We start from the raw sequence: 27290 nt of genomic DNA, 5'->3' as shown, positions 1-27290 counted from the left end.
ATGTTGGTCTGGCTGGAATGCTTGGAATCACAGCAGTGACGCAGTCAGGTGTCTGTTTTCTGTCTCCATTTACTCTAATGCAATTTTTGGACATGTTGGACTAAACATCCTTTCAACACATTAACTGTGAGTACAGAAGGTCACTGTCGCAGTCACACTGATGTAGACCGCATGGTATGCTTTACTCATTTCATCACTACGTCATTCATATTCCATTCTATTGGTCACATTAAATATGAAGTCGCAATATAAAAACACTAACAACACAGCCGAGTCAGAAAGTGGGAGAAAAATGTATTCCATCCATGAAAATTAACATTTCATCAGGTTTTTAACTGCTTTCATTTTCTTTTGTAATAAATATTAAATTGAATATTTAACTCGAACAACACTGCAGTGATTTGACAAAAAACAGCTTGAAATTATGCGGTGCTACAGGAATTCAAAAATCTTGCTCTTAAGATGAGAAAAACGTTGAATGCGACAAAATGTGACTCTTTTTTCATGATTTCTTTTTTTTTTCCAAGATGTAGAAATTATGAGTCATATTTCAATCACAATGTCTGTCAAAAAATAATCACACCTTTTTTTTAGCAAATCATCACGCAAGCAGCTCTGATACAAAAATATGAATAATGCATGTGCATATCGAGATTTTGCTTTTAATGCAATCTTTAAAACCATGCCACAAATGAAAAGAAAAAGAAAATATGTGTGTATAATTGTATAGTAGAGGAACCGTTTATCTAGTTTTAGAGTAGCAGTAAAGCTCAAACTCTAAACAATCTACCAAAACACTACTTAGTCCTCTAACACTTGATATTTTCTTATCAAAATATAGCTGTAAGGAGGTATTACATCATTTAGAAACAGTAACTGTAAACAGATTACAGTTTAAAAATAGATCATCAATTTCTTCAGAACAAATTCAGACATGTTGAGCTTCCTGAGCCCAATCTCAATTCTCACTTGATTTCTCTTCCACCCTACTCCATTCATTAAAATATAACATGTCATATTTCATATTCACATTAAATATGTAATTCAGTGTATTAACACGTGTGTACGTGTGAACATTAATTATCTGGTTGTACCTCATAGGAGTAATTAGGATTAGCTAGTAGAACAGTTGAATTCATGAATGTAATGTTTTTCTTCATGTGAAGCGTTTTTATCTTCATAAAGGTGTCTTTCAGGGGAATGACTGTACTTTCTGTGGAGAGTGACAGCGGTTCCACTTCAGTATAGTACACAGTGCCTCTCATTGAAGTGGAACAAAGTCAAACTGAGACTTTCTGTTTCCCCTGTTCGACAACTACATATGAGGCCTTTAAATGTAGCATCAAAGACATGGAGATGTCGGAGAGTGTCACTCATCTCCACCCTGTTGTCTCCTCCTGTGGAACATAATCAAACCTAATTTAGCCATTGAGTTATAATTTTGGTTTGGAGACATTTGGAGATTTTTACAGAGACGCATATTTTATTAGAGAGTCAATACATTGGATTCCAGTTTATAATATTATTACAATATTAGACCATTTGCTTGGCAAACAATGAAATGGCACGGAAATATAATGTTACTAATTCTGTGTGCTTAAATTGTGATAATAGGAAAGTTAACAAAAAAAATAAATCAATGTTTGAATTTCCGCAACTCCATTATTTATGACTTAATTTGTACTCTCCTAAATGTCACATGTATATTTCTCTCAAGAATCAAGGGTGGACTCGTTCTGTCTGAGGCACGAGGGTTGGAGCAAAACATAATGTACCATGTTGTATTCTCAGTATGGGAAATTTATAGCTGTGCACATAACAATGCCAAACACTAAGAGAGAGCTCAGCATGCCCATTGAAAGTTTGTATGATTAACCAGATTTACAGTAATGGATGCTTGTAGGCTCTCTCTGTCTCTCTCTCTCTCTCTCTCTCCCTCTCTCTCATGAAGTGGCTCATTGCCAAATAAAGTGCACTCTGGTGTCCTTGTTTGTCCAGGGGTTGAAGGACACGCCAGCAATGACCTCACTCACTACAACGTTTTTGAGCTTTTATTGATTTATCTGTGTGCTTGTGTGTTCATGTTTGTGTGCGAAAAAGGACAAGGACAACACTGCCACGGTGTCCCCTCCCTGTCTTCCTTTGTCTCTTCCTCTTTGTGTTGTATTTTTTTCCTCTATGTGTGTCTATGTTTTTTTTTTTTTTACATATCTGCTGCATAATAATAACAATGTGGAGATAATTCAGCTTTAGAGGATAGGACACACTGTGCAGGATAAAGCTTTGCTTTCTGTTTTTTTTTTCACACCTATTCCCGTTGTTACAGTAACACAGCTGTCTGGATTAGTGCTCTAATAATCTGAAATGACAAGACTCCCAGAGCATTATGCACTCTCTGTTATTTTGTTCTGACTCAGTCAAAGATACAGAAAGCACATTTTGTGTATCTGTGTGTGTGTGTGTTAGACCGTCTACACTGACCTCTGCCATTTATTTGCTTCAGGGATGTCGTTACCTTTACAGTAATCATAGTTTAAGGTTATGTCTGTTTTGTTGTGCTTGTCTGTCGATGACCTTCACATCTGTATTCCTCAGGGTTTTTATGTTTTTCTACATGCCCATTTAAAGGGGCAGCATGTGCGAATATTTGTGCATTAATTGTGTCTGTGGAGGTTCTCACTCATGGTCATAGTTTTCTTCTGTGGTTAGCTGTAGGTGACTGGACTTCTTCAGTTCGGAATAACTGGTGGAAAAAAAATGGGTATTTAACCTCTGAGGCTGATACCTGTCTCGATAGTTGTTAAGTTGAACAATGCAGATTGTTATTGTAACTGTTTTTGTTGCTTAAATTCCTGCTTTCAATCTTAGCTTGTCTAAAACAACATTGTGATGCTATAAATGGTGGTATAAAACTGCAGGAACAAGTTCAAATAATAGGCTTTTTTGTTATTCTGACGTACACATGACTGTTGTCAGTTGTCAAAGATCAGAAGGGAGAGATGCAGAACATTAATTAATGACAGCAAACAAAATGGCTCTGCCACAACAACAACAACTCTCTCTCTCTCTCTCACACACCTCATCAGATAACATGAAGCTTGGTTCTTCAAAGCACCAAGACAGTCAATAACGCCTGGTGCACAGACAAAAAAATTATCAGCAACCAGTCAGTGACCTTGATGTCGGTCGTCTGACGCATAAACAAGCTTGTACCACCAGTCTTAGAAACTGACCTTTAGAGTGAAATCAATAGATTTTACTTTTAATACCCAACATGGTCCATGACAGTTCTATTTCAATCATACTATACTGAATTATACTGAACAGCCAAAATAAATGAAGCTCAAACATTGGCATCAATAAATTACTAGTAAACAGGAAAAATACATTTGAAGGTGACATAGACCGTTTGTGTGTGTATCTGCGTCATTACCTCGTTTATGAAACCCTAAAGTTTCAGAACAAACAGTTCAGCCACTGCTGAGAAATTAGTGTTGTATTGTTTTCCTGGGCTCTGCGAAGCGGATCGACACTTCCTTAATTTGATGTCGTCATCAGAAATCCTCACCACCGTAGCGCCTCCCGGTGCGGGCACTAGTCCGGGCACATCCGGTTGCGTACATTCAACCGCAGAAGAAGAAGAAGAACTAGTCTCGTTGTAGCTGCTGAGATGCAGAGCATCCACCGTGCCAGAGGGGGAGCTGTGTATCTGAGAGCTGGCCTATCTATTACGTCACTTCCAGGTACCTGGCCAATCACAGGACAGTAGGAAAGCTCTCGTTGGCTGGCCAATCACAGCAACTGTTTGGTCTGAAACAGCGCGGCTGACGAGAGCGTCAGTGAGGAGATATTTTGATCGGCTCGTTTGCAGCGATTAGGAGGTTTTTAATCATGAAAACAAGTTAATATATGTAAGTAGACCTCCATAACTAACATATATGTGTGATACAAGCATTCTATGTCGCCTTTAAACAATTGGCTTGGGAGCAAATCATCATCATATAATCGTCTCATGAAGTCTCTTGAGTTGAAAGAGAATACAAAACCGGAGGGAAAGGTTTCAGTGATGTAGTAACCAAGAAACAGCCGCAGTGAGTAAGAGCTTAAACTAAATGGTTGGAGGACAAACTGATGTGAATTAAGGGTTGGTCTCTCTGAGATAAAGGAGAAAGACTGCCATGTGCTCAAAGAGGTGAAAAACACCCAAAGGCTTTAATGAGCAGCTTGTGAGGGAATGACATCAACAATAGCCTCCCTTTCCAAAAGAAATACCTTGAAAAGAAATGCAGCAGCGTTATAACCCACACATCTCAAGTAGTAGTGGGAGGAGGACAATAAAGACGATCCTCCATCACACAGGAAACCTTTATCATACGAAAATGTGTTCAATTTTCTCTGAGATTATGGAAACATGTGGCCCTGATGAGTTGAGTTCTTGTTACTTGTCTACAAGCCCTTTGTGATTCTTTTGAAAAGATCCTTCTTTATTCACCTCCCGTCTTTGGCCTTGATTACTGCTGCAGCACACTCATGCACTCATTCATCCTCTTTTGATTTCATCAACCAGGAGTAATTGTTATCTTTGTTCTAATATTTGCAAGGTTCAGAGAAGTAGGGTCCACAATTTACACGATCATATATTGGTTTTATGTTCCTTTCTTTAGGGAACACTGTATTGTGTGCAGTCACAAATCCAATTTAACCTTTGAATATCTGGTCTCAGGTTGGCTCTGATTTTGTATTCTGCTTATTAAGTATGATACATTAAAAAGGAATTATTGTTGGATGGTCAGAGTTTAAGTCAGAGTGCCTGCCATGGTCTGGGGTACCCCTGAGCAAGGCACCCAATCCCCACTGCTCATTGTTAATTGGATACTCTAAATTGACCCCAGCCATATCCAGTGTACTCCTTGTGCCGGCCCAAAGTTTGGATAAATGGGAGGGTTACATCAGGAAGGGCATAGAAACACTGTAGCATGTGGTTGAATCCGTGCTATACAAAGAGTATTGTTAGAGTGCAGATTATATTGTAATCTGTAGTGAAGAGAGACTGAAGGTATCCTGTCAGAGCAAGACGGAGTAATGTACCTGTGTGTGACTGACAGTGAGACGAGTGGTACAGCGGTGAAGATGCAAGGAGCAGAGGTACAATAGATAGGTATAGGTATAGGGCAACCATTCAAAGCAATGGAGTATAGTGCACAAGAGAGGTGAAGAAGAGAGGGTGGAGTGGGTGGAGACGAGTGTCAGGGCTGATGTGTGACAGAAGGATAGCAAAAGTGAAAGGGAAGGTCTACAAGGTGGTAGTGACACCTGCTATGATGTATGGTTTGGAGACAGTGACACTGCCCAAAAGACAGGAGGCGGAGCTGGAGGTGCTGAGAGTTTTCATTGGGAGTGACCAGAGTGGACAGGAATAGAAATAAGCACATAACATTAGAGGGACAGCTCAGGTTGAATTGTTTGGAAATATAGTAAGAGAGTCAAGGTTGAGATGGGGAGGAAAAGAGGAAGACCACACAGAAGGTTCATGGATGATGTGAAGGAGGACATGAGGACAGTTGGTGTAGCAGAAGAGGGCACAAGGGAGAGGACAAGACGGAGGCAGATGATCTTTTGTGGCGACTCCTAAAAGGAGAAGCTGAAAGAAGAAGATACAGAGTCTTAAAATAACTTCTAATTGTGAAACAAGGGTTTTCTAGGTCAACATTGCTATTCTTAAGTCATTAATAAGTTTTTAGTGTTGTGCAGCATAATTGCATCTAATTGTAGAATGGGAGTATGATGTATCTGTATCTGCAGAGCTGTTTCGATGCCATTAATTAGCTGTGAAATATTCCGTGTGACTCATCAGACATGGGAATTTAATGACCTTGGAAAATGTGGTTTTACCTCATTAGATGGTTGTAGATATGAATTACTGTCAATCCATGACCTTGTTATAGACCAGAGATGCAGTGAACACTGAATGGGCAGATGAAAACAGTGGAATAGGATAACAAAATACTTACTTTTAATGATCATTCTTATTTTGTGGTATGTTAATGATACAATATATGAGCATTTGATTATTCCAGCCTTTTTTGGCTTGTTAATTTGTTATGTGATTTAAAAACTCAAAACACTAGAGTCTCCAAGAGCGATGTTGGATGGATACATGCAAAGAGAATCCAAAGAAGATCTTGCTCTTTTTTTAAGCATCTGTAAGTTTTAGCTTCCATTTTCTAAATCACACCGAATTTAGTTGGCTGTCAGTTTCTTAGTGGAAAAAAAAATCTCAGGGTGTTCATTTTCACACAAATCTCGTTAAACACTGTGCAGAAGAGATTGATTTCTTAATAATAGAGATAGTGTTCGGTTTCTTGTGTCAAGAAACTCTGTTTTACATTTTAGGAAACCTTAACATACATGTAGGAAATGGTCAGTAATGTCTCACTAATATTCTGTTGCACTCTAAAATACATGACATACTGAAACCTAAAATACTTCATACCCTGCAGCGGTGCCTGTTGACAACACCATCACTAAATCACCTCACACATATTTGATCTGACAGCAAAGGCTTTTACTCTGTGCCCATAAATAATTTTTTCTGGACCTGTGCTGCCAATGGAATGCATATTTTAATCTCAGCGATTACATAACTCATGCAACACCGCGCGTTAAGGATTATTTTCCAGCACTGACCCATGTAATAGTTGAGAGCATGTTTGAAAGGACGGCCAGTCATGCAGATTTGGCCACTGAGAGATCTGTGAGATGATTTGTGTGAGATTAAAGATGCAGATGTTGTTTATTTTGTTTTATGGTGTTTGGTTTAATTCCTGACTTTTATACCTTTTAGAAATCATTCACTGAATTATTTCAGTGACCTTGATACAACGACGTAACACGAGTTGATTTGGGGCGTGTACTGTGACACATATGGTACAAGGACAAGAGAATATCAAACTGTTGATGTATGAGAGAGAGGCATATGCAAATGTTCATATATTATATATGTACATACAGTATATGGGTTTTACTGAGGTCAATTATTGCAGATGGCTTGTTACGTCTCAGGTCGCTGGACTTCAGTTACAAACTAGAATTTATGAAATTGCAAACAGTTATCTGTCCTGCATGCATTTTAACAGACCCGAGTAGGTTGTGCTGTGGTGTGTTAAGTGTTTGATAAAGCTCCTTCACTCTGCTGCTTTTGCATATCAAGTATAACAAAGACAAACACAGCCACTTTAGTTGAGTGCTGTGGCAGTATTTCCATCTATTTATTCAAATATGAGCTGTGTGTTGCTTTACTGCAGTGAGTCAAGTAAATGTACTGCATATAGCTCAATAACGGTCAATGCTAAAAGATACAGATCAAGTATTTCAACTGGTAAAATGGGTCATTTTGACAGAAAAATATCCCCTCAGCTACAAGGTAGGAGCCCAGATCATTTTTTGGCAACTGGAATACTGCATGTTTCTCTTTGCACTAGGCCTTTACAGGTATTTCAGCTGATAAAATGGGTCGAGAGGGCTATAATGTATAAAATATATCCCCCCCCCCAAAAAAAAGTAGGTGATTCTGAAGCAAACATTTCCCCTCAGCCAAAAGGTAGGAGCCCGGATCACTTTTTGGCAACTGGAATACTGCACGTTACTTTTAGCGCTAGCCCTTTACAGGTATTTCTGGTGAAAATTATTTTAATTACAGTAGCATATGCATGTTTAGACATACACACCAAAGACGTGTCTTTGCTATTACCATAGTCAGAATATATATTTGCACATTATGACGGTTTAATCCAGAGAAAAGCAGCTGTAATCTGTGTCTGTGGCTGCATTCTATGATGTAAAACAGTATTTTCGTTTCATTTTTATTTGTCAGTTTTTTTTTCCATAATGTCTCCAACCATTCTCCCTGCTGTCATTTCAAGCCTGAAACAAAAGTCACACAAGAGTCCAGTCATTAGCGAGCCCATTAAATCCCTAATTATGTGATCCTGCATTGATGTCTCCGTTCCTCTAAGCTCCAGTTTTCACCATTAGTGCATTTCTTTCTGTTTGACCTCCTCCCTCTCACTTGCCATTTCTTTTTCCTCCTCTGCTAATTAATGATGTGGGACGGAGAGATGGTATTAATTGGCCATGTCTACATTTTAATATGTCATGCCATCATTCACAGTGATTGTATTTGTGCACATTAAAGAAAAAAAAAATAAATAGGTGCATGCTTGATAAAATAAAAAGTATAAAGTGTATTAAAATGCAACAGCATTTCTCAGAATTTACTGAGATAGAAGTTATTTTAAGATTCACTAATTGTGAAAGAAATTTCTAATCTTCGGCCAAATCTCTCTTTAATTAAATATGGATATTGTTCATTGTAGTTGAAGGGTTACACGTGGCGTCTTTCGTTATTAGTCTGATCATTTAAGCTGAGTCATGTTATTAGCTGTTTATTTCTTCTTTATGTTACACGGTTGGATAATTGTGTCTTTCTTGAAACACGTTAAAATGATTAGCACAAATGTGTCCTTAACAGCTTTATAGTTTAAAACTGTATCGGACTGATATTGTAGACACTCAAGTCTATGATATGGAAAAGTAGTATTGTGCCATCCCTACTTGGTAAACGAAAACTCCCCAACACTAATTTGCTAAAAGTAAACATCTTTCACGTTGCATATATTATATTCTTTGAGACAGCATATACTACAACATTATTTCACTGTAAATGTAATTTTCAAATTACAAATCCACAAGTGAGACACAATCATTTCTACTATTGCAGAAGTGAACTCAAACACAGTTATTTGTCACACAGGATATTTTTGAATACCCCTGCTTTTAAGTGTGTTCCCTCACTTCTGCCAGTTGGATGCCACTCTGATTGATTAGTCAGCTCTCTGAGTTTCCTTCTGGCTGCAGGCCATGCACTTATTTGCTCCAGAGGGTGTTCCCAATCCCTGCTGTAGCTGCGTAACTCTGTCACATGGGGATTAGATCATGCTGTTAAAATGCAGATCAGAGCGCCCACACTCATGCACACAAGGTACACAGGTGTACAGACAGCCTGGCATCACTGTGACGCAACTGTCATCCCGCTATCATTCTGACTTCTGTTAAGCAGCTGTCATCGTTTTTTTGTATTTGCCTGCAGAACAAATGACTTATCTGAACTCACAATTTGCTTACGAGGATTAAACCAAATGTAGTTTGGAATAAAAAACCAAAAAATGATGTTGGCGACACAAATACATGCATACCTGCTCTTAAAAAAACACACATTTGTATTAAGTTTATTAGCCTCTATTTAACAGTGAAGATGAAGCAGAATACCAACTTCCACATTTTGAGATGCAGTTTAAGTTGCATGTTCCATCCAGTGTTTTCTGTCATCATTACAAGCCTTTCTTGTGATTGGTCACTTTGATTTCTGGCTTCACTGGTGCAGCATGTTGCACCCCTCTGATTTGTGCATGACTGATGACGTGAAGGGCCCCTTAAATTACTTATTTGTCCACTTAACACCCATGAAGGATTTATTTTATGTTTAGTTACATTAGGTGTTGTAGATAGTATTTAGTAAAGTGAAAGACTAGAGTGCTTTTTTTGTTTCTAATTATTTATTACTCACCTGTGGTTGGTTGTCATTATTAATTCACATGCCTTCCTCTTAAAATAAACAGTTATTCACCATTTGCCACCTAGTTTTATGTTGTTCCCCTTTCCTTTTGCGAGCTACATCATTGCAGTAGTGATATCATTGTTATTTTAAATATTAGGATGGATGTTTAGCCTGTTTAGATTTGTTCTATCTAAAAAAGAAATAGAGAAATCCAAGCGACAGTTCCACAAAGTGCTTTTTTTTCTGTCCTGCCACATCTACTGTTGAAGGTGCCGCTAAAGTATATCATTAATGGGTCAGTGTCATGTATTCTCAAGTGCAATCCTATCCAACTTTATTTGCAAAGCACTTTAAAAACGACAGGAGTGACCTAAGTATTGTACAGAATGATAAATAAAAGACAATGAAAAAAAGACATAACAGCTCATACAAGGCAATAAAATACCTATAAAAACAAATGAAATAGATTAAAAGACATAAAACAAATAACAGCATGATAAAAACTAATAAAATAAAATAAAATAAGATTGTTCTCCATAGTGCAATGACAGCTGTGTCTGAAGTCTGAACAATTTGGATCCAGAATATCATGGAAATTGTATTTTACTTTCTTTTTTTTTTAACCACAGTATTAATGAGAACACACTGTTTTTATATGCAGTGCCATAGCTACTCTCCTTTCTGAACTAATATATGTGAAGTATTAACACTCACAGAGGTAAAAATAATCCCCAAAAGATGACTCTGTCCAAAGCACCAGACATCTATTTCATCAGATCAAAGGTGGATTTACATCATCTGAATTGGATATGGGATGCCCTTCTTTACCTTTAACAATCTGCATTTTTTTTTTCTACACAAATGCCCTGGCACAAAGTTCAATGCTGCACAACTGCATGCAAAGCTGTCAAAACCTTTCACTGCCTCTAATGGAGCCGATGACTAAAGACAGCTGTACGGCACATGAAAGGTTGAGGTTAAGAGATAAAGTCTGTAATACTGACACGCTGTCTCTGTTGTATGTCATGCTACACAGCTGTGTTATAGCTCATGATTAGTACATTAGTGTGTATGCTCTGTGAGTAACGTTGGCCAATTTTAGTGTTAACTCCAAAGTTATGTATGTAACGTCCTGCACTACAATCACCCAAATAGTTTTTTAGTGTGTGCACATTTTGACAATCACATAATGATCTGAATGCCTGGTGTGTTCAGGCATTCAGAGATCGTCTTTTTTACGCTATTTAAGTCACGGTTGCCAGTCTCTTACCTCAAAACCAGTGTGGCCACTTTCTTATGACCTTTAACATGGCATTTAGGGCCACAAAACCAATTCTCATTGGATATTTTCTTTTATTTGGACCATTCTCTGTGAACTTTAGAGATGGTTGTGCGTGAAACTCCCGGTAGATCAGCAGTTTCTGAGCAAACAAAAGCAAAAATGTCACTTTCAAAGTCACTTAAATCACTTTCCTTCCCAGATTCAGATCCTCATTTGAACTTGTCTAACCCTAACCCCTAACCCATATCTAAACAGCACTTTTAATTTTGTGCTTAATCTTAATATAAAGTGCTGGTGTGATTTCTAAAATGTATTTACCTAACAAGTAATGTACAGTATCTGGAATTAAAATGGAAAATAATGGTTACATTTGTTGTGCTCATAGCCATATTGATGGTGCATTTGTGGATTTGATTGGCAGACGCTGACATGAGTGGGCTACATTCAGCCAACCACTGATCCTTTTTAAGGTTTCTTCTGTCCCCTGCCATTCTTGTCACATCTGTCATTCACAACTTCCCACGTGGAAGGCTTTGAAGGCTTTGTTTAGAACAGGTATCAGAACTTCTGAGGGTGTTACCAATGTTGGCTCGTGGAGAGACTGCTCACTTGCATTGAAGTAATGTTTGTAATTTCAAAACCATTTACAGCAATAATGGACCTGCTGTAGCTGTTCCTACCCAAAGCTGAATGGCTACCAACGCTCAGTGTGGGTGTCACATTAACATGTGTATTTACATACACTGTAAACATGGAGCTCACTTTCTTCCCGTAACACAGCACAGGTAGAACAGCTTGGTCGCTGTCCGACAGAGATGGATCTCATGCATGTTTGACAATGCATTTAATTCTTGTAACCTCTCACCAAGGAGATTCTATTTTTTGCCCATGTGAGCAGCATAATTGCAAAAGTGAAGGATGGATTTGAATTATATTTAACTTTGGTGGTGGACCAGGACACTGAGAAATTATATCAAGCATCAAGGAGGGTCAAGGAGGATCAAGGAGCTTTATTTTGTCATTCAACATGTAAGGAACATGTAAGGAACATGTAAGGAACCTGTAAGGAACATGAGGAACGATATATTGGTACCCTGGTCTTGGTGTCCTATACTTGTGAATAAAATAATTTAATAAAGATGACTGAAATGCAACAAGACAACTTAAGTTCAGCCTTATAATTTACTTAGTTACTTATACTATAGCTAGAGAAGCCGCTGCACTCCTTCACACCACCATCATCATATGAGCAGATATGGAACACTATATATATTAACATTACGAGATATAAAGGTGGCCTAGGCATAAATATCTCATAAATATCCTTCTCTGACTGCTCTCTGTATTTATAGTGTTGCTTTTCTTTACTTGATATTATGGTTCATGTTACTATATTTGCTTACTTGGTTTTAATTAATTTAACACCATTTAATTATATCTATATCTATCTAAGTAAGTCTTCTAGACACTTAGATCTTGTTTGCTATCAGTAGTTATTGTGAATTTCTTAGTTTTCTGTAAAACATTTGATAGTGTGGGAAGTATCTACCGCAAACAGTATACGTAGAGTTTTTCTGCAGTGATGTGTTAATGACTTATGCAAAATTCTTCATGGTCAGACAAAAACTAATCTGCATGTGCACTACTCTCCAAAATGTGATCCTTAGATTTCATCAGGCTCAATGTTTCTCTCCGCTGTGTTGCAAAGTTGAAATTAATTAAACTCTTTTGTTTAATTCCTCTGACCTAAAAACAATTATTTTACTTGACTTGGTTACTCCCTTAATTTATCTATTTTGTGCCGCTTATCTGGGGCCAGGTGATGTTAATGATAAATTAATCGATCATCAGAACTGACATTATGAGTCAACCACGCAGGGGCGATAATCTGCAATGATTGTGATAAATAAGTGAATTGTTTGAGTCATTTTGCAAGTAAGACTATTGATTTTCAGTTTGAGGGATTTATTCAATGCACAGAAAGCCAATGGATTTCGTGTATAGAACAACTGGAAAATGCAACATAATAGAGAACAGCCTTGGGCTAAACATGAGTTGTTACTCTTCATGATGACTTCAGCTGGGGATGAAACCATACCTCATGCCTCGCTGCTATCTGTCTTGTCAGAATGTAGATGTCCCCTGACTCATATGTTTTATTGACAAGTCTGCTGCAGTCACAAATCACGATGGAGACCGCAGAACATGTGGCAGCGCGGCTTAACTGAGTCATCGTGTTTCTACAGGCCTTGTTCTGCTTATCAGCCAAAAAACCTGTGTGTGTATATTCCCTGAAAGCATGCTAATCTCTCCGGGTGATTACATTGACCCCAGGACATTGATTACACATCATCCAGGCTAAAATGTCATTGGAACACAGGCGGTGACCAATTTTTGCATCCTGGCAGTGCTCTCATTTCCTCTCTGCTCAACCAGCCCCATTTCCCCTCCTCTTCTTTCTGCTGTGTGGAAAATAGCCTCTGACCGTTGCTGCAGCTCCTCAAAGCAGAGCTGTTGGTGTGATGAGATAAGTCAGGCTGGGATACATTTTATTTTTTTTTTTTTTCATTTTTTGTCTGATGGCTCTGCAGAGAGTTTTCCCCATTTTTCCCAGAGTGACAAAGCAATTTTCCGAGGTGGGGGACAGCTGTAGCTACGCTGACTTTTTTTCTGTTTAAATTTTCCATTTTTTCATGTTCACTTTGGGCTGTCACAACAGTTTTCAAGAGGTCGGGTACGATACACTGCAGGGCAGCTCTACTCTGGCACCAGACCATTTTAGTTCTTCCATTTCTTTCCCCCGATTCTTCTTTGTGAGCAGGTCAGTCGAGGCCAAACAACTGGGTGCAATAAGAATAGAGGAGGAAAACACTTTCAGTCTGAATTCCAACTCTAATCTCCTCCCTGTACTCTCTGCTAACCCCTATGAGGCAAAAACAAATAAATCTTTCATCTTCAGCTATAGAGGCAGACAGCTGGAGGGTCAAGTTTTTTTTTTCCATGTTCCATCACCAACGCGCTTAACCCAGCGGCAAGTTAAGTGTGTGGGTGATGGAATTTGTCAGTGTTGCGTCTACATGTAAATGATAAACAATTCATTTAAACATGCAGTTTGTAATTTCTACGACTCGACTTGAATGTTCAGAAAATGGCTTTTCATGACTTGTAGAGACACATACACAGAATAACATTGACTACAGGATATCTGTAATATTAATGGCTAATTTGCATGGGATAAGAAATCTCTACCAAGTGGTTAAACTACCACAAGTGGGAGGAGTCAATCGATTTACGCTCTATGCGCCTCCTCTTTGGTCTCCACCCCCAAACTGTCAAAAGTCCAGCGAGCAGATTTTATCTTCACAAGCAGATTTCACTTTCGAGGCAGTGTCCCGGCATAACTTGCTATGTTACACGTACGGCCTGTAATAATATAGAAATAAAATTAATGGTATAAAGCCCCATTAATGAGGTGAACATATCTTTACATTGCATTATCCTACACATTATACTCCATTATTCCTTTCACAGTCAAACATGTAAGTACGCTACTCAACAAAAATATCTAACAGTCCTGTAAATTAAATGTCAATATGTACTTCTTTTGGTCCAAAGTAAAGTGTTACTTGGAACAAATAAACAAAAACAGAGTACATATTGCTGCAGTTTAAACCCAAAGCCACAGCTCCTTTATTTCTCACAAATACCAAATGACAGCAGTGTTTGTTAATCCTGGAACTGGGGACCCACTGCCCTGCAAGTTTTAAACGTTTACCCTGCTCCAACACACCTGATTCAATTGAATGGTTCGTTATCAGGCTTTTGCAGAGCTTAATGATGAGCTGGCAATTTGAATCAGGTTTGTTGGAGCAGGAAAACATGTAAAACATGCAGGGACCCAGGGTCCAGCATTGGGAAACAGTGCTTTACAGCATTCAAAACAATTATATATATTCCTTCAGGTGAAGCTTGGATGGCCGACCCAAGCTGTCAGTGAAATATTGAGCCTGTCAAAGAGCAGACCCCACATAGTAAGACATGGATGCACACGTCAAAGATCACATGGGGCTGCTCAGGGCAACAAGCCGTCTCCTCTGCTGCTCCAATGAACTCTCTGTCACACAACATGCCTTTGCTGATGACACAGCATAGACTTAAGACTGAGCTGCATAGTGCAAATCCAGGTTTTTATTAACAAATGATGCTTGCTGTGTTTGCCATATAGGATAATAGAAAGACACGTGCAGTTCATTCCTAATTTTTGTTTAACTTGGGATGCTTTGATACAAAAATAAAACAACCTAATTTACTCAGCAAGTGATTTTGTTTAAAAACAGTGGCTGTGGTATTTACATTATATATGACAGTGTATGTTTGTTTCAATCATTTGTGTTTAAAGCAATAACTTTCTTGCTACAGTAGCTGCAGTGTGTATGAGCCGTAAGTCATGAACAGAACATGAACACGAGCCAGTATCTTCAATACATGTATCAGTGTCGTCAGCTTATGTATTGTATATGTATTAACACTTTTCTTAACAGCAGCATTTTCTTTCACAGCAGGATTTTCTGTATATAATCAATAATATATGTTGTTTGTGTTCATGTTTTACACTCACTGGTACCAGAATTTACATTTATTTATGTTTATGTCACTGTGTACAGCCAATGGAAAATAGCTTTTTGCCGCTTCCATCTGGTTTAGTTGTGAGTAATGCTCTTGCAGTTTTCTAGCAATATATGAAATCAGATTTATTTTGGTCTCAAATAATTTGTTTCAAAAAATGTAACTAAACAAATAATTGATTAATATTGAAAATGATGACCATATAATAATCTTAGTTTCCCTACCAATTCCAGCAGGTTATGAAAGACATTTTTACAGAAGTAATTCTGCAAATTGTACAAATTTGGATCTCTCTCACCTGGTGCATCACTATAAATATTAAAAATTGACCCCAATGTTGTTACATTAATGCACATTTATAAAACCATGCAGTGGAGGTCTACAGTACAGTAAGATGTAACCTTAAAAACATGTTCAAGTACAAAATATACAGCCCGGAAGCACATCAGACCATTTGAAATAATTACAAAGTAGTTCAGCAGAGAGTGCTGAGAGTGCAGTTTGGCCTGTTATGACATTCTGTGGTTACAACGGAGGACACAAACAAACTAAACTCTCATCTTGAGTGAAAAATCACGACACGCAAAAGCATGTGGAAGTATTAGTCCAAAAAGGTAATATCGTTGAGCTTAAGTTTTGTTAGAGTCACATATTTAGTATTTCTAGTTCTGCACCAAACAGCTGCAACAGCTATTGTGGTGTGTCAGTTTCAGTGACAGGAAGTGGCACAGATTAAAAGACCGATCTAAGTGTCAGGATTTTATGAATTGATAATTTTTTTTTCAAATGAAGATCGATGTGAATCAGAAAATCAAATTGTTAACCCAATGTGTTTGGCTGGAGAGAGAACACTGAGAGGAGAAATCCTCATGTAATGTCTTATAAACGCTGGTTTTCGGTGTGAGATAAAACTGTGTTATACACTGTGTCTGGAGTCCAGGCTGAGGAGTTGATAATGAAAGGAAAGGAGAAAATTACTTCAGTGCCTCACTGCCATAGCAAGTGTTCAGCCACAGCAAATTACGTGGCTGTTGCTGCTTTATCTCCGGCTTAAACTGAATTCCTCTGTTGGCTCTGTGCCCAGGAGTTACTCTGGATCTGACCCACACCATTAACGCAGTGTGTTGCCTCCCATGCTAATGACGGCAGGTGAAATGAGCCACATTTGTTTTTGGTTGTCAGAAACACACGTTTATATGACACATACTCTTATCCGCAAACAGCTCTTTCCTTTTGTTATTCCGCTCAAATGGTTCAAAAATGTACAGCATTGGAAAAGATGATTTTGGAAAATAAAGAGACTCCTTTTTAAACACACACACACATAACTGTCATCCTGAATCTCACCACATTCATGCCACTATAAAGCCCTCCTGGATGCTCCTCATCTTGTAAATTATCTTTTGTCCGTACAAAATGTATTGATTGGGCATTGAGTTTGGTCTATTGTAGCTTTTCTACAGAAAATTAGCCTCAGCTTCATTTAATGTGGGCTGTCAAATAAGTGCAGCATAGCAGGACGACCGCGCCACAAGACGTGGCATCAAAGCAAATGACCAACAGAAGAAGAAGAAAAAAAAATCAACATTGTATGGTGAATTATAGTCTGCTTTGTGGAAGGAGGAAGAGCACAGCTGTTCTTAATAACCATTATTAGTGCCAACCAAATCACATGCACAGTGATTCTAAAGTCTCAGCTTCGAATTCATCCACTCACTTCCTTTTAACTCTTAAAATAGCCAAGCTATTGAGTGGGGGGGAGACATCAGCACGTGAAGCAGCTGGTGCCGTAGATGAAGAGTTGAAGAGACTTCTGCTCATTTTTACAAGGATATAACAACGTCAGTCAGAGTCAAATTTGTCAACAAGTGTCAGACATCGTCTTCATGGTCCCCAGGAAATGAAATCGTACTGAGCCCTGTGATTCCATGACTTTCCTTCCAGCAAAATGACAATGTTGTCTTGATCATTTGTAGAGACATTCATGTTCCCCAGAGGCAGAATCTCACTGACTTTGAATATCCCCTGAACTTTTCTCACCACAAGGTTGTTTTTTCTTGACAACCATTAGATAGATAACCTTGAAAATTATCATTATGAGGGATGGATAATAAAAATGTTGCCTCCTGTAAAATACATTTTTGTTTCCATGGTTTTACGCAGTGATTTACAGCCTCACAGATTCACTGCAAACTACTTGTAGATTTGTTAATCATCTCACCAAACTTTTCTGTATGAATATGGAAATTCCGATGTGGCTGCGTACCAAAGGAATTGGAAGAAATGCCCAGACTGCTTTCAGCATTTCCAGTCTGATATTATTGCACAGCAGACAGTATGTCAGAGGTTAGCATTGGAGCCTCGCAGCCAGATAGAGGAAAGTTAGATTTTTCTTTCATCATTGAAATTGAAGTATACATGGGGTGTATAAAAATTGTGCGATCTGGTTATAGCATTTTTCCTCAATCATCTTTACTGAAACATGTAGGATCCTTCTCTTCGTAGAACTGCAACCGCTGTCAAGGAAAGGAATCAATGAAAGCATCTGAAACCTTCCACTCTCCCACCTTTCTGCTTAATAATTCAACAACAAGCATAGCCTCTGTGGGCATTCACTGTGAAAGGGAGCACATGACCTCTAGCACAGCAGCAGGTGGTATACTGCGAGAGGTCACAGTGTGCACAAATTGATGTTAAGTAGCCTTTCTATTTGCTGCTATTTTGGGTGGTCATTCACTAAAGGGTTAAGGATTTTTTTTATTTTGAAAACGCAACACAAGGAAAATAGGGTTTGACTTTTTTTTAGTGACATTGCACTAGTAATGCACTTCATTTTCCCTGTTTAGTTTAACTAAATAAACATACATCAGAATGAATCATTTTCAATTAAAATGCTGTAAAATGACGGCTTGGACAAACGTTTAATCTGCAATTTGACTTCTGTCTGAAGCAATGACTCTTGGAGTCAACAAAACAAAGATGTCAGATGATGTGGCCAAAGCAATCAAAGCAATCTTTTTTAAAATGTGATACAACAAACATGTAAATGAGTCTAGGCCAAGTCTCCAGGCATCAAAGGTCTGAACAGATGTGTCAAACAGCAGATGTTTTGACTTGTCATAGCAAGATAAGTACAGGTACAACTACTAACCCTAATGACGGCTTCAATCCAATTAAGCGTCCCATTAGTGATGCAGCATGCAGCATAATACCCGAGATCAGCGGATGACACATGCAGCCATTACTAATGTTATTAATTACAGCTGAGGCTGACAGGTCAGACTGTTTGTGATGAGAGAGGCTGAGGGGGTAGTAGTACTCCCATGTCAATCACTCCCATTTAAGCTTAAATGGACATACTGCATTTCAAGTAACATCTTTTTCAAGGTTACGTGTAAGGACAACAGTGATCAAACAACGTTATGTAAAGCCAGCTGGTTAACTGGTGAAATACAGACCTTTTGTAAGACCTTTTAAAACCATAAGGACAACAAGACAAGAGCAATAGTGACAAAATAAGTACTCTCAAGATGGTGCAACACTTATCTGCAGAAGTTGCCACATTAGTAACAGCCATGTTGGTTATAACCATTTTGAAATGTAAACAATGAGCAGTAGTAAGATATCAATCAGATATCCATCCATCCTCCGCTGTATCCTCCACATGAGGGTCACAGAGGGAGCTGTGCCAATCTCAGCTGACATAGGGCGAAGGGCGGGGTACACCCTGGACAGACAGGGCCACATAGAGACCAATCTCACCTACGGTCAATTTAGAGTGTCCAATTTACCAAATCCCCATGTTGCGGGACTGGGATGAAACCGGAGAAACCCACACACACACGGGGAGAACATGCAAACTCCATGCAGAAAGGCCCTTGTTCCGACTGGGTCGCAAACCCGGGTCTTCTTGCTGCAAAGGCAAGAGTCAGATATGATATTCATGTTATAAATCAAGTAAAAGTGGGCTCATTTCCCCACAGACCTCCATTTAAATGCTACTTCCGTCTAACTTAAAACCAGTGGGCTACATCCGTTTTATATAGACACTCCATACATACATGTTTGTCATAAAGCATTGATAAATTGGCCATTCCAATCTGTGCCATGCAAACCTGAACATCACCTGAACATCAATACAGGCATGGGGCAAGAAAATAAACACTTCAACTTTCATTCCACAGAGACTCAGTTCCATTATAAAGGAAAAATATGTTGCACTTATTCAAAGTAGAATATTTTTTTGGGTTTCTGATGATCACTTTGTACATTTAGCTCATCATAATTGTGTTTTTGTTATACACACACACACACCTATGGTCTAGTTTCCATGACTTCAGAGAACATTGCATAGACTCCCACACCCTTAACCTAACTCTAACCTCATCCTAACCACACAACATGTCTCCACCTTAAAATGTAATAGTTTACATTATGGCGACATGCCTTTTTGTCCACACAAAGAAGACAAGTCCCCATAATGAGACCGTGTAATCAGATTTAGGTCCCCACAACATGAGTAATACCTGGAACACACATGCAAAAACAATCTTGGCTCGAGCAGCAGAAATCCAGACCAGATTAATTGAATATGAGTTGCAATTATTTTATCATGTCAACATGGCAGCGCAGTAATTCCATTTGTTTAACGAGTGTTGAATCTCTGTTTTAGATTAAGATGTCTGGTGAAGCAGTTGGAGAGAGGAGAGGCCTCACTCGCTGACCTCAAGAAAAACCTTGAGTATGCGGCGTCGGTGCTGGAATCCGTCTACGTCGAGGAGACAAGGTAATGAAATAATATCTGTCTGCAGTGGAACTAGTATAAACAAGGTCCAATCACTGTGAACAACAGTGCAGAACAAATGAAGGCCAGACTTTGGAAAATGGATGACTAGCATTAGTGTGGCAAAAAGACCTGTGTCGTCACATTTGGCATGTTCCTCCTCTCATTTATTTCAGTTTTTATTTGTCAACCGCACATCATTTGTGTGGCTGATCAGTTCATGTCTTTAATTGAAGTCAGGTCCAGAATCTGAGATATGAACAGACTTATGGATTTAAGCCTCTTTTTATCTCCATCCAGACAGATTAGGGCCGCCAGCGATGGCATGATCACTCAGGACGGTAAACTATCTGGTGCAGAGTCCATGTAGCACCGCGATTATGAATGTGATGTGAATCCAGAGGGTGGAGACCAACAGGTTTTGCCCTTGATCCCCTGAACATGTCAACAAAACAGAGTAGCTATGGAGAATTATGTCACATTGGATTTGAATGTTTTAGCACAGTGTTCCAAGAGGCCTGAGGTGTTTTTGATGTTACATAAGAGGTGATATTGTTTGACGGACAGTGCTGGGATTTGGGTTTGATCCCCTGTGAAAGCAGACCTGCAGCAAATAATAAACATTTTACTAAGCCTCTGGTCTCTTTTCCTTCCCCTGTTTTTTTTTTTTCTATTTGCTTCTCTTCTATTAATCCTCCCCTCCTCCCTCGTTTTCAGACGTTTGCTCGACACAGAGGATGAGCTCAGCGACATCCAGTCCGAGTCGGTGCCTTCAGAGGTGCGGGACTGGCTGGCCTCCACCTTCACGCGCCAGATGGGCCTGATGCTGCGGCGCAATGAAGAAAAACCTCGCTTCCGCAGCATCGTCCACGCCGTTCAGGCTGGTATATTTGTTGAGAGGTAAAAAAGGACACACAAGCATTCAGTCAGAATCCCTATATATTGTCACCTTTATCTCTCCTCACCTGAAGTCCCTGATCTTTTATTGATCAACTTGAAGAAATGTAATCTGCTGCAGCCTAAAGCAAATCCATCAACAGCTTTTGTGTGTCCTTGTTTATAGGGTTTACACTGCTGTGTTAGGTGCATTTGCTACAAGCACACTTTACTTTACTGTCATTTCATATTTAAATAGACATGATTTTATATTGATAGGAACAGTTGAATAAAAGGACACAAACAGTCACATCCATTGTTGTTGACTGCTGTGAGTATTAAATCTAAAGCTCTATAACTTAGTTTGAAAACGTTTTTTTTTTTTTTAAAACAACATCCGCATCCTCTGCAGTCACTGACTCACTCACCTGAGTAGACCATATATCATCAGGCAGGACTTTGGTAAGCTTGGCTAAGCACAATCATTCACAGAGTAACATCAGCCGCTGGAAGACTGTGCTTTGTCACACACTAACATGCACATTTGACATCACTAAGCTTCAAACATGTAAGCTGTAATCAGGGGCAGAGCTAGATTCTCACAGAGAGGGCTGAGTATTCTCTTGACCTAGATCTTTTCTGATATTTAAAAAAAAATCACAACTGAAGAATATATAGTGAACTGTTATGTTCTATGTGGTAGTGTATCTTCACTCTTTCTCTTCACATACAAGGTGCATTTCATTTGCAGTGCACTATTCATTGATGCAAGTGTTCTGCATTGAGGCTTATGAAGTGATCTGCTTTCATCGTCTGCACTACGGCAATCTCTGGTTGCCTGTTTATGCTTAAACCTGTTTATGCTAGACCTAAATGTACTAATGAATCATGTTTTAACACAAATGGACACTTGTTGAGCCAAGCCAGACTACATCTAACATACAGTGAAGCTAAGAGGACAGTACACATTTATCAATTGATGAAAAATTCTGCATCATCAACAGGCGGCGACAGGCGGGTCTGACTATAGAGGATTTTCTAACTATAAATATAAATAAAACAAAGCAGTGTACAAATCTTCAAGGCTGAAGTACAAGTACAGTAGAACACTACAAACAGTGTCAGACTGATGCCAAGGTATGGTTTAAGTGGGGTTGAACGACAGATTCATTTTATGTTTGATTGATTTGTTCATAAATGAAATGTAAGTTTATAAAACATAATTATGACTCATTTCATAATTTCATTCATTCTTGTTTATGCTGCTGTAGTTCAGTGTAGTTTTACTTTCTGTAAAGATAAGCCAAAGCACATTGATTCATCAGCAGAGCACAGGATGGACTTTAAATGTTCTGTCCGTCTCACCTTAAAGATTTTAATGTACTGTATATAGAGCATAAAGTAAACTGTGCATATTATTATGTAGAGTGTTTCTTCGTTTCCTCTCTGCAGATGCTGTGCAATTAATGGGCCCTTTGCACACAGCAGCCATTTTGACAGGTCACAGTCGGAAAATCACAGGTGTAAATAATCAAATTAATGATGGCCGAGTTCCATCCAGCTTCCTGGGTTTTATGATGCATGCTAGTTAACTGTCACTCTGTCCTGACTCATGTGTACTGAGCAGAGCCATCGTTAAAGTGATGGGTAACACCTGTGCTTCTCCTGCAAAAACATGTCAAAATGGCCGCTGTGCAAAAGGTTCATTTGTAGTCCCTACTACAGAGAATGACATCTACACTGACATGTTTAGCCAACGTATAGCTCACTGTCCTCTGCTGCAGTCGCTCCACTCATGGCAATAAGGGTTTTGTTTGTTTTTTTACATTTACAATGAAGACAAGAATGAAGAAATTAACTGGGTAGGAAAAAGTAGAACAGTGTGTGGTGCAGAATGTGCACTCCACCTCTTCAGTTTAAAATGAAGACAGCAATAGCAATTTTAAATTACACAACTTGTTTTGCATTTGTGATGAAATTCCTGTACAATTGAATCCCTCATTGTGATCACCCTTTAAACCTTTAGCAAAAACAGACTTGCTGTTGCTGTTTCCTTAACCCTTAGAAGAGAATTTAGGCTGCTTTTTTCCATTACTACAGTCAGGTCCATAAATATTGGGACATCGACACAATTATCTTCTTTTTGGCTCTATACAACACTACAATGGATTTGAAATGAAACAAAGACTTTCAGCTTTAATATAAAGGTATGTACATCCAAATCCGGGTGGGTTTGTTTTGATTTTTCAGCCTAATGATGGCTTGCTTCACTGACAGTGACAGCTCCTTGGATTTCATATTGAGATGTAACAGCAACAGATTCAAAATGCAAATGTCACTCCTTGAATCAACTCCAGACCTTTTACTTGCTTAAATTGATGATGACATAACGAGGGAATAGCCCACAACTGTCCATGAAATAGCTTTTGAGTCAATTGTCCCAGTACTTTTGGTCCCCTAAAAAGTGGGAGGCACATATAGAAACTGTTGTAATCTCTACACCGTTCACCTGATTTGGATGTAAATACCCTCAAATTAAAGCTAACAGTCTGTGGTTAAAGCACACATTGTTTGTTTCATTTCAAATCCATTGTAGTGTATAGAGCCAAAAATAAGAGAATTGTGTTGATGTCCCAATTATTATGGACCTGTATGTTAAAACGTATGATAATAATAGATGTCTTATATCCTTTTTTTCACCACAATCTGATGAAATTATATTTTGCTTTTCATTTTCACCAACCATATAAACACACAAGCAAAAATAGTACTCAAACTTTTTTAAAATCAGATTTAATTTGTGAAATTTGGAAATGCGTCACAGTCCAAAGAAACAAAGCCGGTTTTATAAAAAAAAAAGCAATTTAAAGTTAATCATAACTTTAACTCAACAACAAGTAAGAAGATGAAAAAAACAAATTGTTTAAAGCCTGAAGATGTGACCTATAATCACACACTCAAAGGATGTCCATATCAGGAGTTGTGTATTATTCCCGCTGTAATTTACCAAGGGTGCACATGCGGCACAGATCCGTGCCGCGTGAACACTAAGGGTTAACTTTACCCCCTTTTATACTCAGTTTCAAACTGTGATGTGACCATTAAAATGGAGTCTTGGTGGGGAACCTTCCCAGCTGTGGTTTGGGCCTGGCACAGTAACCTTCAGTGTTTACACTCAGCAGCATGCATCATTTGATGTTTTTATCTCTTTCAAACAGGATGTACCGACGCACCTCCAATATGGTGGGACTCAGCTACCCCCCTACTGTCATATCCGTGCTTAAGGTATTGACATGCGCACACATGACTGAGCAGAAGCCCACAGATATAAAATAACAACTTTGTGAACAGATAGAGACTCACACATGGCAAAGCAGCCTGCAGTAACATATCTGCACAAGGGCATCAGTTCTACTAGGCTTTGGGATGTAGATTTTAGGTTAATTACAAACTGAAATGTTTACGTTTATCTCAGATCTGAGTTTCCTCCAGTAATTACCACATACGTTTCTTAACTCAGGTTGATAAGCAGGATGCAGTGAAGGGTATTGGCACTGTGTCTACCTGAAAGAATTATCTTGTACCTAAAGAAGTACATACAGACAGGGTCAGTCACATTTAAACACCACTCAAAAAAGAAGTAAATCACAGTGTTCTTTATGATAAAGATAAATATACAACATTATGTGTCAGCAAATACAACATTACGTCTCTGAAAGGAAATTAAAATCATTCTGTGTTTGGTTACTGGAGTAAAAAACATGAAAACTTCACTACATTCTTTTATGAGATGCAGAACAGCGCAAGGAGATTGTTTCTGTCACATCATTGTTTTGGGTTTTTTTCTGCTGGGAGAAATGAATGGACTATTTGAGGACAAGTGCATCATTACTAACATCTTTTCTTTCTTACACAGAATGTTGACAAGTGGTCATTTGATGTGTTCGCTCTAAACGAGGCCAGTGGGGAACATGCACTTAAATTCATATTCTATGAATTACTCACAAGATACGACCTCATTAACCGCTTCAAGGTAAAGAAGTCACATGGTAATAACATAGTATAGTCACTGGTATAGGCCTACTTTTGTTTTATGTCATTAGAGACAATATAACCATATTCAGTACAGATGATAACATACACACGTTTGCTCTAGTGGACGTGAGCAAACTCACCTCTCCCTCTTCTTCTTAAGAGATGGATTATGTTGTTGCAATTCAGCAATTACCATATAACATGAGTGGAGGTTGAACATACTCAATCATGTCCAATACAGTTAAAGCTCATTTTCTACAGCATCTTTTAGCTGAGGACTCTACACTTGAAGGGCCAACTTCAGAGAGTAAATGACACAGGCAGCGAAGCCGACACAGACAATTAATCGCAGTAGCTGAAATGATTCACAACCCGTTATTTTATGACATCTCACTGAGCCACAGAGGGGGCTGTGCATGCACTGAAACGGCATACGCTGATCATTTAAATGGTCAGGTAACTTTGTTACTCCTTGCAGTGTTTTTAATGTGTGGATTTGTCTGCCATTAGATTCCCATCTCTGCAGTGGTGTCATTCGTTGAGGCCCTGGAAGTTGGTTACAGCAAACATAAAAACCCCTACCACAACCTGATGCATGCTGCTGATGTCACGCAGACTGTACATTTTTTGCTTCTTAAGACTGGCATGGTGGTGAGTACACTTTAATACATATATGTTACCAGCATGGCCATTACAGAAACTCAAAAATGTGTCCACGTGATTTGCTCTGTCAGCTGAAAAGTAAAAAGAAGACATCTATGAAAACCAACCCTAGTCTGGTTTGAGAACAGTGATCCAGATTTTTGTTTTGTTTTTAATTTAGTGTCTTATATTTTACTCCACCCCACTGGAGTGACATAAGGCATTTTTTTGATTCTGCATTTATTTATAAAAAAATAAATAAATACTGAGTTCACGGTCCCCAACCAGCTGCCCACCCTGATTCCCACTGTTTTTATTTAATCACCCTAATATGGTGGCTGCAACAGCTGTCAACGTGGTGTATTTCTCTGGGCAGTGCCTTACAGAGTAAACCACATTACAGCCAGAAACATGGGCTCCTGAGTGAGTGCCAGAATAGCATCTATCATTTTGGAGGCCCTCTAGACTTCATTAAATCAACAATCAACAGGTCATTCATAAAGAGGGCCCACAAGGAAATATGCTGAGGGATGGATTGTGCATTTGTACCCATCACCCCATTGTTAATGAGTCCACAAGCTCCTGCTTTTGATTAGTCATCAAATATCGACTGGCTTACTGAGCTAAATCCCCACTCTGTGTGCGTGAGTGCATTCAGATCTCTGAGGAAAATGTCTACTCTCAGGTGTGCTGATGCTGCACACAACAGGTTAAACATGTTCATTTTCATGTTTTTTTTTGACTGTTGTTAAATACGATTTTTCTTTGTTGTGTTAAATGACAGTCTTTGTGTTATTTGCACTGTTGAAATGTTTCAGCAAGTTGTTATATAATAATATTAACAATAATTATGAAGCTACAACACAATAGCTAAACTTAGCAAAAGAAAAATTAAACATAGACCATATAGCTTTGCTATTGCTGTTCATAAAATTAATTCAAAACTAATTAATTTAGGCAAAACAACAAACATATCAAAACAAACAAAACTTGCAGGGCTAAATGTTGGTTAAAGCTAAACAGGCTAGCTTCTTTCATTCTTTGTGCTAAGATAGGCTAGCTGCCGGCTGCTGTTGTTATTTACACACATGGTTTAACTAAGAGATATTAGGGAATGTGTTACTGTATAAGTATGTCATTTTACTTACTTTATAAATTGTGTTTATTTTAAAATTAAAGAACAATGTTACAAAGACACTGCTAACACAACCAGATGTTTGTTTAAAACAACAGTCATAGCTCCTGCTGATATAATGCAAATCATCTACTCCTGTATGTAATGTTCAGTATTAACAATCAGTTAAAGAGAAACTTAGGCCAAATTAGCATGTGAAATTTATGTTTTATTCATTTATTGGTCAAAAATAGGAAACTTGAACACATCATACATCTTCAATTACATTTCTCATAAAAAATAAATAAAAAAAAAT

At 38.5% G+C, this 27290-nt stretch overlaps 1 protein-coding gene across 4 annotated transcripts in view; it reads left to right on the top strand.

The window, feature by feature from the left end:
- The window catches only part of pde1cb (phosphodiesterase 1C, calmodulin-dependent b), a 97370-nt gene that overhangs the window by 49082 nt on the left and 20998 nt on the right, over nt 1-27290 (top strand). For all 4 annotated transcript variants that reach the window (XM_058626312.1, XM_058626304.1, XM_058626320.1 and 1 more), the window contains 5 exons: nt 20197-20310; nt 21025-21207; nt 24402-24468; nt 25100-25216; nt 25729-25869. In XM_058626312.1, the coding sequence (XP_058482295.1) occupies nt 20197-20310; nt 21025-21207; nt 24402-24468; nt 25100-25216; nt 25729-25869 (622 nt within the window). The remainder of the gene's footprint in view (nt 1-20196; nt 20311-21024; nt 21208-24401; nt 24469-25099; nt 25217-25728; nt 25870-27290) is intronic.

This window comes from Solea solea, chromosome 1 (assembly GCF_958295425.1).
Source record: "Solea solea chromosome 1, fSolSol10.1, whole genome shotgun sequence".
NCBI classification, from domain to species: domain Eukaryota; kingdom Metazoa; phylum Chordata; class Actinopteri; order Pleuronectiformes; family Soleidae; genus Solea; species Solea solea.
This window is presented reverse-complemented; position numbering and strand designations above follow the sequence as displayed.